The sequence below is a fragment of the Heloderma suspectum genome, chromosome 11 (genome assembly GCF_057233095.1).
Source record: "Heloderma suspectum isolate Gila_16-S chromosome 11, 16-S_ref, whole genome shotgun sequence".
Classification (NCBI taxonomy): domain Eukaryota; kingdom Metazoa; phylum Chordata; class Lepidosauria; order Squamata; family Helodermatidae; genus Heloderma; species Heloderma suspectum.
In genome coordinates this window covers 22,176,506-22,190,639 of record NC_139468.1, presented here as the reverse complement: position 1 = coordinate 22,190,639, position 14,134 = coordinate 22,176,506, and the positions used below count along the sequence as shown (strand labels likewise).

Here is a 14,134-nt window from a genome sequence, read left to right as displayed (position 1 = left end):
TAATTTAATAAATTATAATTAAAATTATATGAAATTGATGATTTAATTATATCTTTAACTTTTGTACACTTGTATTTCTATTTCTATTTATAGATTTTAATTGTATAAGTTTTAATGTTGTAAAGCCACCTTGAGTCCCAGTATTGAGAAAAATGCGGGATATAAATAAATATTATAATAATAAATAATAATTATCAAAAGAGAAATGGGCTAAATTCTTTAAGCAGTCATAATACATGATTAGAGCTTACCTAGCACATAAATATACAATTTGCAATGTAGATGAAAAGGCTTACTATTAAAAGTAATTATAGTTCTTATTCATGGAAGGTGATACAGCAATGAAATGTAGTTATAATGGCTATGTAGTGGGTTAAAGTGCCAGGGCATTTTAACATGAACCTTTCTTTCCTAACATGAGCCAGAGAACTTCCGAAAATAAAGCAAAAGGTACTAGGGCAAATTGGCCTTCTTGAAATTTATTGGTTACCTTCTGAATTTACAGGTACTGTAATCAAGTTCTAAGTAAAGAAATAGATGAGTGTGTGACTCTCCTGTTACAAGAGCTTGTGAGCTTCCAAGAACGAATTTACCAAAAGGACCCCATGAGAGCTAAAGCAAAGAGGAGGCTTGTGATGGGTCTGCGTGAGGTTACCAAGCATATGAAGTTAAACAAGATCAAGTGTGTCATCATTTCTCCCAACTGTGAGAAAATCCAGTCAAAAGGTATTAATGATACTTGTGGGCCACTTTCTCTTATTAGGCTGAATCTGGTTGTCTATTTTACCATGGAATCATTTGATGTCTCCTCTCCTATGCTACAGGTAGGGACAGAAATATTGGAACAAGGATAACTGTTTTGGCAGTTGGCCTCTGCACACCACCATATTGAAGTTGAAAGGAAACACACCCATATGGGAGGGAAGTCAGGACTTTCAGCTGTAATTCAAGGGGTTTGACAAAAGTGGGGCACCATTCAGGAAGTACAGCCGGGGCAGGACCCCCCCCCCCCATCGTTGGTGGCTTATATGTAATGGAATGAATGGCTGACAAGCAGCTGCATGGCCAGGGGTGGCCTGTTTCCTGGGTACCCCATGACCAATCAAGTAGATAAAAGGCCTGGAGGTGGTTCTGAGTGTTACATTTGCATTTGGTAGCTGTTCACTGGAACTCCCAACATGAGGCCTAAAGCGGCGTCCCTGCAAGTGAAGGAGGCCATCATTAGGCTGAGGAAACAAAATAAACCCATCAGAGAGATAGCAAAAACAGTGGGAGTGGCCGATACAACAGTTTGGAACATCCTGAAAAAGAAGGAATTAACTGGCAAGCTCAGCAACAGCAGAAGGCCTGGAAGACCACAGAAGACAACTAAAGTGGATGACCGCAGAATTCTGCTCACAGTGAAGAGGAACCCTTTCACAACATCTAGCCAGGTCAAGAACGCTCTTGCGGAGGTAGGCATGTCATTGTGAACATATACAGTCAAGAGACAGCTTTATGAATATAAATACAGAGGCTTCACAGCAAGGTGCAAACCACTGGTAACGCTCAAGAACAGAAAGGCCAGATTAGCCTTTGCCAGCAAACACCTAAAAAAGCCTGCCCAGTTCTGGAATAAGATTCTTTGGACTGATGAGACGAAGATTAACTTGTACCAGAATGATGGGAAGAGAAAAGTATGGAGAAGGAAAGGAACAGCTCACAATCCAAAGCATACCACATCTGTCAAACATGGTGGAGGCAGTGTTATGGCATGGGCATGTATGGCTGCCAATGGAACCGGGTCACTGGTGTTTATTGATGTCCTGACTGCTGATAAAAGCAGCAGGATGAATTCTGAAGTGTATAGGGCTATACTTTCTGCTCAGGTTCAGCCGAATGCTGCCAAACTGATAGGACGCCACTTCATATTGCAGATGGATAATGACCCAAAACATACCGCAAAAGCTACCCAAGGGTTTCTCCAGGCAAAGAAGTGGGATGTTCTTCAATGGCCAAGTCAGTCACCTGATCTCAAGCCAATAGAGCATGCTTCTCACTTACTGAAGACAAGACTGAAGGCAGAAAGACCCACAAACAAGCAGCAGCTGAAGGCAGCTGCAGTCAAGGCCTGGCAAAGCATCTCGAGGGAGGAAACTCAGCATTTGGTCATGTCCATGGGTTCCAGACTTCAGGCAGTCATTGACTGCAAAGGATTTTCATCCAGGTATTGAAGGTGATCCTTAAGTTTGGAATGATGTTGGTTTGTTCCATTCCTTATGAACCACCAATGATGAGGGTGTGTGTGTGTGTGTGTGTGTGTGTGTGCCGTTGGCTGTACTTCCAGAATGGTTGGTGCCCCACTTTTGTCAAACCCCCTGAATTACAGCTGAAAGTCCTGACTTCGCTCCCATCTGGGTGTGCTTCCTTTCAACTTCAACGTGGTGGTGTGCAGAGGCCAACTGCCAAAACAGTTATCCTTGTTCCAATATTTCTGGCCCTGACTGCATGTTCTATGTATAGGGCATTTAGTGGTATCCAAAGAGCTGTGTACAGAACACCACGTGCACACTGAGCCTCTTCTGCCCCTTGCTTCCTGCAGCTCCTCACACCCTTGAAAAGCTACTCTGGAGAGTCAGAAGACTCTTCAGAATGGCTTGCAGTGTGACACAGGGTCTTCAGCTGTGGGGGAAGGAGACAGGCAGATACCATGTTATGCAAAACCCCTTCATGCGCTTTGCTCTCACGCAAGAGGGGAGATTGGATGCAACCCATTGTAACTAGCTTCCTAGCTAAGGCCTTCAGACTTATCAAAACTGATTTTTTTTTTAGAACTTCTGCTTTTGATAACTAAGTTGGTTAGCATATCAGTAATTGATTCATTATTTCACTGTTAAACATGCAGCAACTTCAAAGCAGCGAAGTATATTTTAATTTTCTTTCTTGTACTTCTAAAACTGACTAGCTTTAGACAGTGTGTTTGTATTATGGATTATAATTTTTCCATTATAATAGGAATGAGTCCTTGTGCCATCCTGTTACATCATGTAGCAACAAATAGGATTTGCTACAGAGAAGCAGCCAATCCCAGCTTCTTGTCTCCATGCAAGAAATGTTTGTAACGTCTGCACATATTTAGGCAGGCACTTAAATCTTAGGTGTTTGCCTAAAAAGCTCAATGTGTGAAAAGGCTCCTAGTTCATGCTGTGCTGTAGGTGCTGCATGCATATGGTTTACCTTTATAGAAAATATTAATATTTGGTTAGCAATGTAAATTTAGCAGACTTAAAAGTTTGGCTAGTTATGAGAGAGTTCTTCCCACTCAGTCTGTTGTCCTTCCCGGCACTCACCAAGGTGGACTAGATGAAGCTCTGTACAACGTAATAGCAATGGCACGGGAGCAAGAAATCCCTTTTATCTTTGCCCTTGGACGTAAAGCTCTGGGTCGCTGTGTGAACAAGCTGGTTCCAGTTAGTGTGGTAGGAATCTTCAACTATGCAGGTGCTGAGGTAAGAGGATATAATTAAACTCTGCCGTTATGGTGTACTTTCTTAATATTTCACAGAGTTCCTAACACAGTCCATGATGGTGCTTGAATATAAATCCATTGTGTCTCTCTGTCTGTCTCATTCACTCATTCTCTCTGTGTTGCATATCCTATCACTGGAATTTATGTGTAATGTTTCCCAAATCTTTGGGGTAGACTGGAGCAAATACTCTTTTCTCACTTACAAAGCTGTATCTCTTCTGAAGAGATCAGAAGCCTATCAAATATGGTACACTTACTCGATGGCCTTGTAGGCCCCTTCCAACCCTACTATACTATTCTATGATACACAAATGCCATAAGGGTAGCCTCCTGCTCTCAAATGAGCACTCATAAAAAGGTACCTGTTTGGCTCATTCACAGAATGTCGCTTATATGAACCTTCTTTTGGAAGAAGGGCAAGAAATGGGCATGGAAAAGCAGCTGGCAAAAAATGAAGACTAAAATCCCTTATGAATCATTGACATCTGAATGTGGGCCATATCCTATATTACATGGCGATCTTTTGTTCGAATTGGAGGAGAAATTGAATGCTTATCTTCATTAAATATTTAGTAAAATAGCTCACAATGTTTTTACAAAACAAGTGACATCCATTTACTAAAACGCTGTCTAGTAAACAAAGTGAGACTACATCTTGTAGTACGTTAACTACAAGATGCACACATCTGCCCCAAAATTTCAAACCAACTTCTATAATTCATATGTAATTGGAAGCACTTCTAGTATCTACATTTTATTAGCATGCATAGTTTTAATTTGCAACCAGAATTTCATCTGGTGCAGAATTAGAATGAGCTGTACAATACAGTTCCTTAAGCAAGAATCATGTTCAGAAATCTTCATGTGATTAGGAGCTCAATGAGATCCACGAACCTCCTACCTTTTATAGTCCCTAGTCAGTGTGCATTTCCTTCACCCACCTTTGTCCACAGTCCTTGTCTCTCGAAACTAGAGACCACCTACAGATTAGTCTGCTGCCATTGCGATTGTCTACTTCTGAGCTGCTGTGGTGCAGTTTTTGGGTTGCAAGATGAGAGGATTGTTCTTCATCCCTCATCTCAAATTCCCTGGCCATCTGTAGTAAAATGCAATGTATTATTTTATGACATGTCTTGCCAATGTAAGTCTGTGTAAGTCCTTACTTGAAAGTATGAATCCTTCAAATAAAAGGATACAGGCAAGAGGGTGGTGTCTCAAGGTACCTTTTTTTATCTTTAATGGGGTATTTTGTCTCTTAGAATCTCTTCAATAAATTGGTGTCACTGACAGAGGAGGCCAGGAAAGCCTACCGAGACATGGTTGCAGCAATGGAGCAAGAGCAGGAAGAGGCCTTGAAGAACGTTAAGAAGGTGCCCCATCATATGGGGCATTCTCGAAATCCTTCTGCAGCAAGTGCAATTTCATTCTGCAGTGTTATTTCAGAGCCCATTTCAGAAGTGAATGAAAAGGAGTATGGTAAGTTTCTTCTTCAAAACAATGCTTATATAACTGAATCTTCTAAGAGTAAATTAGAAAGGCTTCCAATCTCTTACTTTTTTCCCCTTAATGTTCTTGAACTGATAACCGTATCTTATGAAGGGATTTTTTTTTTTCACCTTTCGGTCAGATTGGGTAGTAACCCTGGAAAACATTTGCCATTTTCTGTAGTCTAGCACTGGATTGAGGCAACTGGATTGTATGGCAAAAGAGTTTAATCATGGAAGCTCCTCTGGTGTGAGCTACCTGGTATGCTCCTGCACTCTTTTTGTGGCACACCTGTTTGGATGGCTGTAGGAGGTTATTTTGTGGAACAGAAGTGAATCTGCATGTACAGGATGATACCTTAGGCCAGGATGCTAGACTAGATCATGTTCAGCCCAGCCATATAAATCTTCCTGGAAATGTTAAGTTTGTTCGATGCTTCTTATTTACTAGTCTCTTATTCCAGAATATTGCAACCCATAAAACACCCCTCAGCTCAGTGGTAGAGCATATGCTTGCTTGCAGAAAGTCACTGTCTGCTCTTTTTAAATTTATTTTATTTATTGATTTTATGCATTTATATACTGCCCTTCAACCAATTAGTTCCCAGAATGATTCATGGTCAGATGATTTATTAATAAATCACATTTGAAATACACTGTTAAAACAATTTCATCTATAATAATACAAAACAGTACAAGGAACAGTACAACAGAGCAGCATATGATTACTTGCAATTAATTACAAACCAGAGAAAGCCTGGATGAACAAGTACATTTTCAGGAAATGTTTGAAGCATACCACATTTTCTGCCTCTCGAACTGCACAGGGAGGGTTTTCCAGAGGGTGGGCTCCAGGAGCGAGAAACTGCGGGATACTATGTGGTGACGTTCTGTTGGTCGTGGAATGATCAGCAAGGCCTCCTCTGAAGATCTTAAAGACTGGCTGGGCATATATAGGGGGAGGCAGTCTGCTCGGTATCCTGGTCCCAAGATGATGATGATGATTTCCATTTCTGTACCACCCCACAGCCAAATCTCTCTGGGCGGTTACAGAAGTTACAACATTCAAATACAGTATACTGAATTTAAAAGCCATTTACATAAAAGCACACAGGCAATATGCCCAAACAACATATAACTATAAACAACTTTGAACAGTCAGTCATAACTAAAGCACATCCAGGACTGATTAAAACTCATCATGTGCTGCCAAATGCCCGGGAAAAGAAAGAGGTCTTAACCTGGCACCGAAAAGATAACAATGTTAGTGCCAAGCAGACCTCATCGGGGAGCTCATTCCACAAATGTGGGACCACCGCTGAGAAGGCTCTCTCCTTCATTGCCACCTTCCAAGCTTCCCTCGGAGGAGAAACTTAGATGCTTGACATAGAGTATGGGTAGGTTCATTTTGGGAGAGGCATGCCATCAGGTATTGTGGTCCTAAGCCATGCAGGGCTTTATAGGTTAAAACCAGCACCTTGAATTGAGCTCAGAAGCATATAGCAGCCAGTGCAAGCAGACCAGAATCAGTCTTATATGTGCAGACCTTCTAGTCCCAGTTATCAATCTGGCTTTGATATGTCAACAACATAACCTACAACATGGCTCAGTAGCCAATAGGCAGCCAGTGCAGTTCCTTTAACACAGGTGTTACTGGGTATCCCAATGAGCACCCTAGCTGCTGCATTCTGCATTAGCTGCAGCTTCCGAACCAGGCACAAGGGAAGCTCCACATAGAGGGAATTACAGTAGTTTAAATGCAAGGTTACCAATGTATGGGTCACTGTGGCTAGGCTGTCCCTATCTAGGAACAGGCATAGTTAATGCACCAACTGAAATTGGTAATGGGCGGATAAATGACAATAAACACAATACAAAATGGGAATAAAACAGAACCCCACCCCCAGTTAAGGCAAGCATGCTTAAAACGGCTTAGACTGTAATCCTATAGTATAGCTTTATTTTGAACTGTATTCAGTAATTGTGTGGTTGTCACTAGTTTTGTAAGCACAGTCAAGTCCACCTGGGTTAAAATTAATTCAGTTACTCTGAAGCTCAGTTCTATGCATGGAAACAATACTTTCCCTTTAAAATTTCTTCATTTCCACCCTGATTTGCTATGGAGAGAGGTTTTTCATTTAATTAACAGTTAAGGTTTAAAGCACGTAACTGGAAGCCTGTATGCATTCCATTCTTCTATAATGTTAGGCATTTGGCAAAAGCACACACAACCTACCTTCTGTTCTGTCTATCTAACCACAGTACATCTGAATGCAATTCCTGCTTTTTTGCTGTTCTCCCCCCACCCCGTGTAAATTGCTTTAAATAAGATGTCTTCAAATTAATCTATTCTTCAATGATAATTTTTATGAAAAAGTTCTAAAATTAATGAAAAAGTGCTAAAATGCACACATATGCATAATCACCTTGCTAAAAGCAAACCAACATTATACCCCTCATTCTACATGTCAGACATTTCCCAAACCTTTCTGCATTTTTTCAGAAACAAATTGGAGGAGCATGGTGGAAACCTCGGATGGGCTGGAAACCTCTGAAAATGAAAGAGAGGCTACTTGTAAGATGGCTGCTCCTGAACAACCTGGCAACAATAAGGCTGCTGCTAATAAGCAGCTATCTCTAGCTACTGTTGGGATTGTCACAGTCACAGCACACGGGAAAGTGCTAAATGGGAAAGAGGAAGTGAAGCCAGATGACAATCTGGAATGGGCCTCGCAGCAAAGTACGGATACAGGATCTTTGGATGGCAGTTGCAGGGACATTTTGAACTCCTCCATGACCAGTACTACCAGTACCCTTGTTCCAGGAATGCTTGAAGAGGAGGAGGAGGAGGACGATGACGACGACGATGATGACTACACCCATGAACCTATATCTGAAGAAGTTCAACTCAACAGCAGAATTGAATCTTGGGTCTCGGAAACTCAACGGACTATGGAAACACTTCAGCTTGGGAAGAGCCTTAGTGGTGCAGAGGATGATAATGTTGAACAAAGTGAGGAGGAAGAACTCGAAACTCCTGAACAAGTTGATCCAGTCATTGACAATGAGGAATGGACAGTGGATAAGCATGCAGGTAAAGCCCAGCAGAAGCCTACTGTCTGCAGTTCCCTGGATACAAAGCATACAGACTCAAATTATATACCATAAACTCAAGCACAAACTCAGGAAACTTTAATATTTTAAAACTAACTGTTGTAAGGATTGCAGCCATTGCTTTTTGTGCTTCATCTCAGCATTTTGCACTGTGTAATGTTTAATATGCATATTTAATTCACAACATATTTTTTGTAGCGGTCTTTATTACTTTTTCCATTAAGAACTAGAGTGTGCATGTGTGTAATGATTATTTATATCTTTCCCAGAACGGTCAATGTGTGCTGAAACTGTCAATAGGCATCTTTTTGTACAAGAAAACTATTTCAAATTACCATTTTTATACAAACTCTCGACCTATAACTTTAAAATTCTTACACTTTTTAACCTGACAGTAGTGACCTATATTTGCCCTGTCATAGTGTACCGGAAATTAGGCCAGAATTAATATTTGTGGGGGGCTTGAAAGACGCCTGTAATGAGATTAGAATCCTTACAAAATGGTTGGAGAGATTAACCAGTAATTTAAGTTCAATATATCTTCTTACTGGTCTCTTGGGATATGTGTTTGAGAAATACACTCTTGAGATTCTGGCTATAATCGGCTGAAACCATTTGGCAAAGCACTTCAGGAAAGAGAAATCTATTTCCTTTCCCACTGACTATTTTAATATTATCACTGTGCCTGTGGACTGCAGCAAGGGGCCCATTAACCACAGCAACCTTTCTTAGTTTGGTTTTCTTAACTTTACTGATTTGCAGTACTTGGATGGTTTCGTAGCTATTTCACCTATCTCAGGAATGCTAATATGAATTCATAAATGCCATGTAAATACAAAAGCTCAAGTTAAAGAATCAGATGTTGACCATTCAAGAGGAAGTTTAATGGACATAGAGGCTTATTGGGGAAGTGAGGGGAGTTGTAGATTAGCATGCAGTGTTCCTGTTTCTAGGTTGGGATCAGTCATAAAAATTGGTTCTTGTTGAGAATGTGAGCTTTTCTGTTTTTAACAATTTGCCCCTTTGAGAGTAGATTTTCATAACTGTAAGATTAGAAGTGACTCAGTTGGGGGCAATCTATTGATTTAGGGGAAAATTCAGATGACTTTATTGTTAATATTAAAAATGAAAGACTTGCCTAACTTTTGCTTGTAGTCTGAGTTTTCCAACTTGGCCTATTGCAAAACTTCACTAACTGTACCCAGATAAGCTGCATTAAAGAACAAAATCTGGAATGGTGAATGTAGAAGAGTTGAATATCCATTGGTACTGCAAAAGGACAAGCTTTATGAAAATTTGTACTTCCCAGAGATACGAAGTATTTTACAGTTAGTTGTTCATTTAATTATTTGGGACCAATAGCTTTAGCATCTTCAACACTAGCTTTTTTATATTGTACAGAAAGAATTATCTCAGTGTCTTAAGATCTAACGTTGTCATCCAGTGTTAAGGAATGTAGCAGAAAAGGCCATTTTGAGTATTTGTGTAAGTAGCTCTTTGGTGCGTGTGACAAAGTACATGCTAAGTAGAAAAAGTGTTGCAAGTTCTAATAGGACTACTTGCATCCTATCATTTTTGCATGGTGTCCACAAATTGATATCTCTCCCCCCCCCCCCCCCCCCAGTGCTAGTAAATCAAATGGCTCATTCTTGATTAGGTACCTTTTGAAATGTTTGTCGTCTTTTCTGAATCTGGTTTGCCAGTTTTCATAAAAGAAAGTATATAAGTACATCCAGTTTTCTGAACTGTCAATTTCAAATTCAGTTAAGGCTTTCTAATACTTCCCAGTTTCCTACCAGATATGAACTTTCCTGTCAAAAAATTGCGACAGATCTCCTCAGGGCAAACAGAGTATCAGTGAAGGAAGCCATCCATTATAAAATGTTCATTCTGATAAGTGGCAGCTGAGCACCAATTGGGAACAGAATGTATGTTTGTACGCTTATGAAGTATGTTAGATTGTATTCCATATTAGAAAAGTTTTTCTGGTGCAGTACGATGGGGTATATGTAATTCTGTCATCTGTAATCAACATTCATGTTCTGTTCCTTTTGATAAGTTATCTTTCAATGCCATAATAGTTCTTGTTTTTTGTGGGGTTTTTTTAAAGTAGCACAATTTCTATACTGGCATAAACAGTAGGTTCTTATACTCTGAAAGGCTGTTTCTGCTATCATATAGGTAGAAATTTAGGACAAGTTCAGCAAATATTTGCTCTTTTTAAAAATCCTGTTACTAGAGTTAATGACAGAAGATGGGGGTTGTGGGGGGGAGTGTATAATGGTTTAGAATTTCCTTAAAATTATTTGGTTGAGGTGACTGTAGAAAGTATTTATAAGAATCTCCAGTATTTGTGTAAAAATAGCTTACCATGGAAAATGGAACACACAGTGGGCAGATGCACTTAGTCCTAGGGCAGGCCAAACAAGAGTGTGGGCTTTATAGGTTGCTAATACAATGCATTATTCCAAGTGTGTGTTTATGGTAGCCAATAAACCCCACTGAATATATTCTTCCCCCTGCCCCTCCCTGATTTAAATTTTAAATGGCATGTATTTACTGACTTGAAGCTTGATCAGTGACTGATGTAGTGTTTGACCCGCTGTTTTTAAAATGGAAGAAAAGAGCCTTTTGATTAATGCACGAGTGTGAATTTTAAACACAACAGTAGGAGATACCTTGGAAAGTTCTTTGGGTGATGGATGTACACAGTGTAATTGAGTCCAGTTCTTCAGCTGGAAGCTCTTAAAGTTTAATAGCATGGAGGCAAAAAGTCTTGTTTGAAAAGCTGCTGTTTGCTGAAGTTGTCATAGTATTTTTTGTGTGAAGTTGTGCAAACTAATCAAGATATTCAGCTGATTTACCAGATTTGAATCACTAATTCAATATGAAGCCTTTGAAAAATAAGTAGAAAGCCATAATTGGAAATAGTACAGCTTTATGCCCAGTCCTACAGAAACAGTAAGAAAATGTCTAATAAAATCTTAAACAATTAACAGTAAAAAAAATCAACATGGCACAGCCCAATTAATGTTCATATGTGGTTAATGTATTTTTAAAGACTATAATAAAGTAATGTCTGTTCATCTTTGATACCTATACACTTGTAATAACAGAACTTAGGGTTAAAATAGAAAATCATTATGAAATTACTTCATGAAAAGGTTCTGTCTGTGTTCTCCTTTTATGAAGGATAATTCTGTCTACCATACTTTTTGGAAGTAATAACAGCTTTTTGCACTATGTAAATACTAGTGGGGGTTCTTCCATAATGAATAAAAATGATTATAAAAAACTAGTAGTGTGATATTACACTCAGCTGTTTAATTGTGTATTCATAGTCTATGTCCATATCAAAATGTCAGCCTTTTGAAGAAGGTTTCCTGACTGGTTATATTCAGTATTGGGGCTGAAATGGGTAGTGATATCCAACCTTTTTAGTAAGTGTGGCACAGATCAAAAATATTAATGCCATTTTAGCACATGCTTGTACATATTGCCTCTATGTTCAGTTTTCACTGGGCTGCTGAGCTGGGGAGCAAATGACAAAAGTGTGGGAGAGGCAAGCAGAAATGATCACCTGATCGGGCCAATTAGCCCTCCTGTTCCTGTCTAAATACGCTACAAACTTCCTCTACTCATTGGACCGATGCCGCAAGTTGACCACTCATGATGTGGCAATATCCCTTCTGTTAGCCACTGGAGTTTTTTCATTAGTTTTCAACTACAAAGGACTCAGATTTTGTTGGCTTGTAGTATCAATATACACTGCAGGAGTGTTAGCAGAGGGGGTACACTACTGTATATAAGTGATTTGTGCCCTTTTACATGTACTGCATGTTCAGTCTTAAAGGTTGTTGAAACGTGTTCACTTAACTGACCTGAAGAGAGTAAAGAGTCTACTGCCAAGCTTCACTTCCTGTGAGGAAACTTTAAGTCACTCAAGTTTATTTTTACATAAGAGAATAAACAAAGTTAAGTGTATGCACAAGTTGCATGAATGCAAGAACTACACCGCTTCAGGAAGAGAAGGTGGCACAGGCATGATGAGCCCATGTTTGTACATCAGTGGGTTGATTTGGACATGATTAATTCTCTGCTCTTTTTTACTGTACATTTTATTACTCGCAGCCGAGTGTGAGCAGATTCCATTGAAAAACATTGCATCTGAAATAAAATTTGACCATAGAGAAGTTCTATCTGTGCTCGTCCATTGAAGAGCTTGCATGTGTGAATCAGCCCACTGAAGAAGTGGACTCATGCAATTATTATTCAACATCATTATTACGAAAACCAGATGGTTGTATGCCCTCAGTATATAGATATAATCGCATGCTGTAATGCTATACAGCCATACCCTTAAGACCCTATGAAGGCAATTAGAATGTGGTGAAGGTGAAACATTAACATTTTTCCTTCTGTAAACACTTGTAAAGCAGAGTCATTTCAGATGAGTCTCCTACAGCTTATGTAGTATGCAACAGCCCACGCTTACACTGCCATTCTAATGAATACTTTTTCTTGAGTCTTAGCAAGTGCTTTAAGAAGCTGCTTGTATGAAGGCCAATGGTTTAACTAAAGTAGCACTTCCTTCTAGTCTCATGATGCGCAAATCTCCAAGCTTCCTGCAGATACATTTCCCAGCCCTGTTACCTCTGATACTGTACATGGAAAGGCCAAGGGTTGAATCTGTGTCTTTCAACTACAACAGAGCCGTGCTACCGCCCTACTTTCCTGCAATCTAAACATATATGCCCTGCTTTCTAATGCAGCCCTCTAAGGGGCTGTTCACACAACCACTGAGTGTGGGTTACTGTGTTGAATGTGGGTTGTTTGTTGAACCGTGAGTTAGAGTGTTGTCTGAACCCAGGACGTGTTCTGTAGGGTGGCTTGTTAATTACCCTGAACAACCCTACAACCATGGATTCTAAAAGTGGCTTGTTCAAGAAAAATAAGCCACAGTGCATGGTTAAGCCACTCTGTGGAAAATGTTCTGGGTTCAGACAGCATGTGAACCCATGGTTCAACAACCCACACTCAACCACTGAGTGTAGGTTAGCACATTGTGTGAATCCAGTTTGTTTGTGAAGCTGCACTACTTAGGTTCATTAATCAAACACAAATGGGGTTTACAACCATTGCTTAAAGAGGACCAGTAAATGAGACCACCTTGGAAATACTCTTTTAGGCTGCATATGACCAAGATTAAAACACTTCCTCTACCCCAGCAGTAGGCAGAGAGCTGGACTGTATTGGGAGAAGAGGGGCAGGGAAGGTATGTTCTCTCCCCTGCAAACGGCCAGCCACAATTTCCAAATTTATGGGCTTTGTATCATGGGGGGGGGGGAATTGTAGAGGCGGAGTAGTGTGTGTGGGAAGGTTAAGCATCTTTTCCATTCCTCCCCTATTCAGCCTTCTATCTTGCTATATTTTGATCCTGCCTTTTGGGCAAAAAATAGTCTCCTAGCGCAACTTGCAGCAATTAAAATGCAATACACACTGCTGATGGGGGCCGCTGTACAGAAGTTAAAATAAGACACAAGTCTGCCCTTGGGCTTACAAAATAAAAGATGAGATGTGGGAAGGGAAGAGGAGGGGAAGGTAGAGGAGAAAGATCAGTTTGACAAGGTCAGAATGAAATGGTGAGTTAACAGGCATCTAGGGGAAGGTCAGGCTGATCTGTTGCTGGGAGCGAAGTGATGTGACTACTTATGAGCCCTTCGACAGGTAGAGGCTGGTGCCTCCGATGTCAATGGAGCAATGAATCTGGGTTTTATTCAGAACCTGTCAGAGCTCTCTAAAGCTTCGGCACCTGGGATAGCTCCTTTAGAGTTCTGACAGGTTGTGACTGAAACCTGGAGCAGACTTAATGTCCCACTGACATTGGAGACACCAGCCTCCACTGCCTTCTACCTTTGACCAGTGACAGAAGCCAGGCTCTGCTTCCCTCTCAGGGCAACTGTCAGTTGAAGCAGAGTTTAATCTTTGCAGGGGGTGGGGGTGGGGGTGGGGGTGGGGGTAGAAAGGC

General features: G+C 40.4%; 1 protein-coding gene across 2 annotated transcripts in view; it reads left to right on the top strand.

Annotated features, from left to right (window-relative positions):
* SECISBP2L (SECIS binding protein 2 like) overlaps positions 1 to 11,404 on the top strand; it is a 46,637-nt gene extending 35,233 nt beyond the window's left edge. For both annotated transcript variants that reach the window (XM_084817133.1, XM_084817134.1), the window contains exons 15-18: positions 506 to 726; positions 3,334 to 3,488; positions 4,768 to 4,984; positions 7,496 to 11,404. In XM_084817133.1, coding sequence (XP_084673259.1) covers positions 506 to 726; positions 3,334 to 3,488; positions 4,768 to 4,984; positions 7,496 to 8,160 — 1,258 coding nt within the window. In that variant the 3' untranslated portion in view covers positions 8,161 to 11,404. The remainder of the gene's footprint in view (positions 1 to 505; positions 727 to 3,333; positions 3,489 to 4,767; positions 4,985 to 7,495) is intronic.
* Positions 11,405 to 14,134: the final 2,730 nt, after the last annotated feature.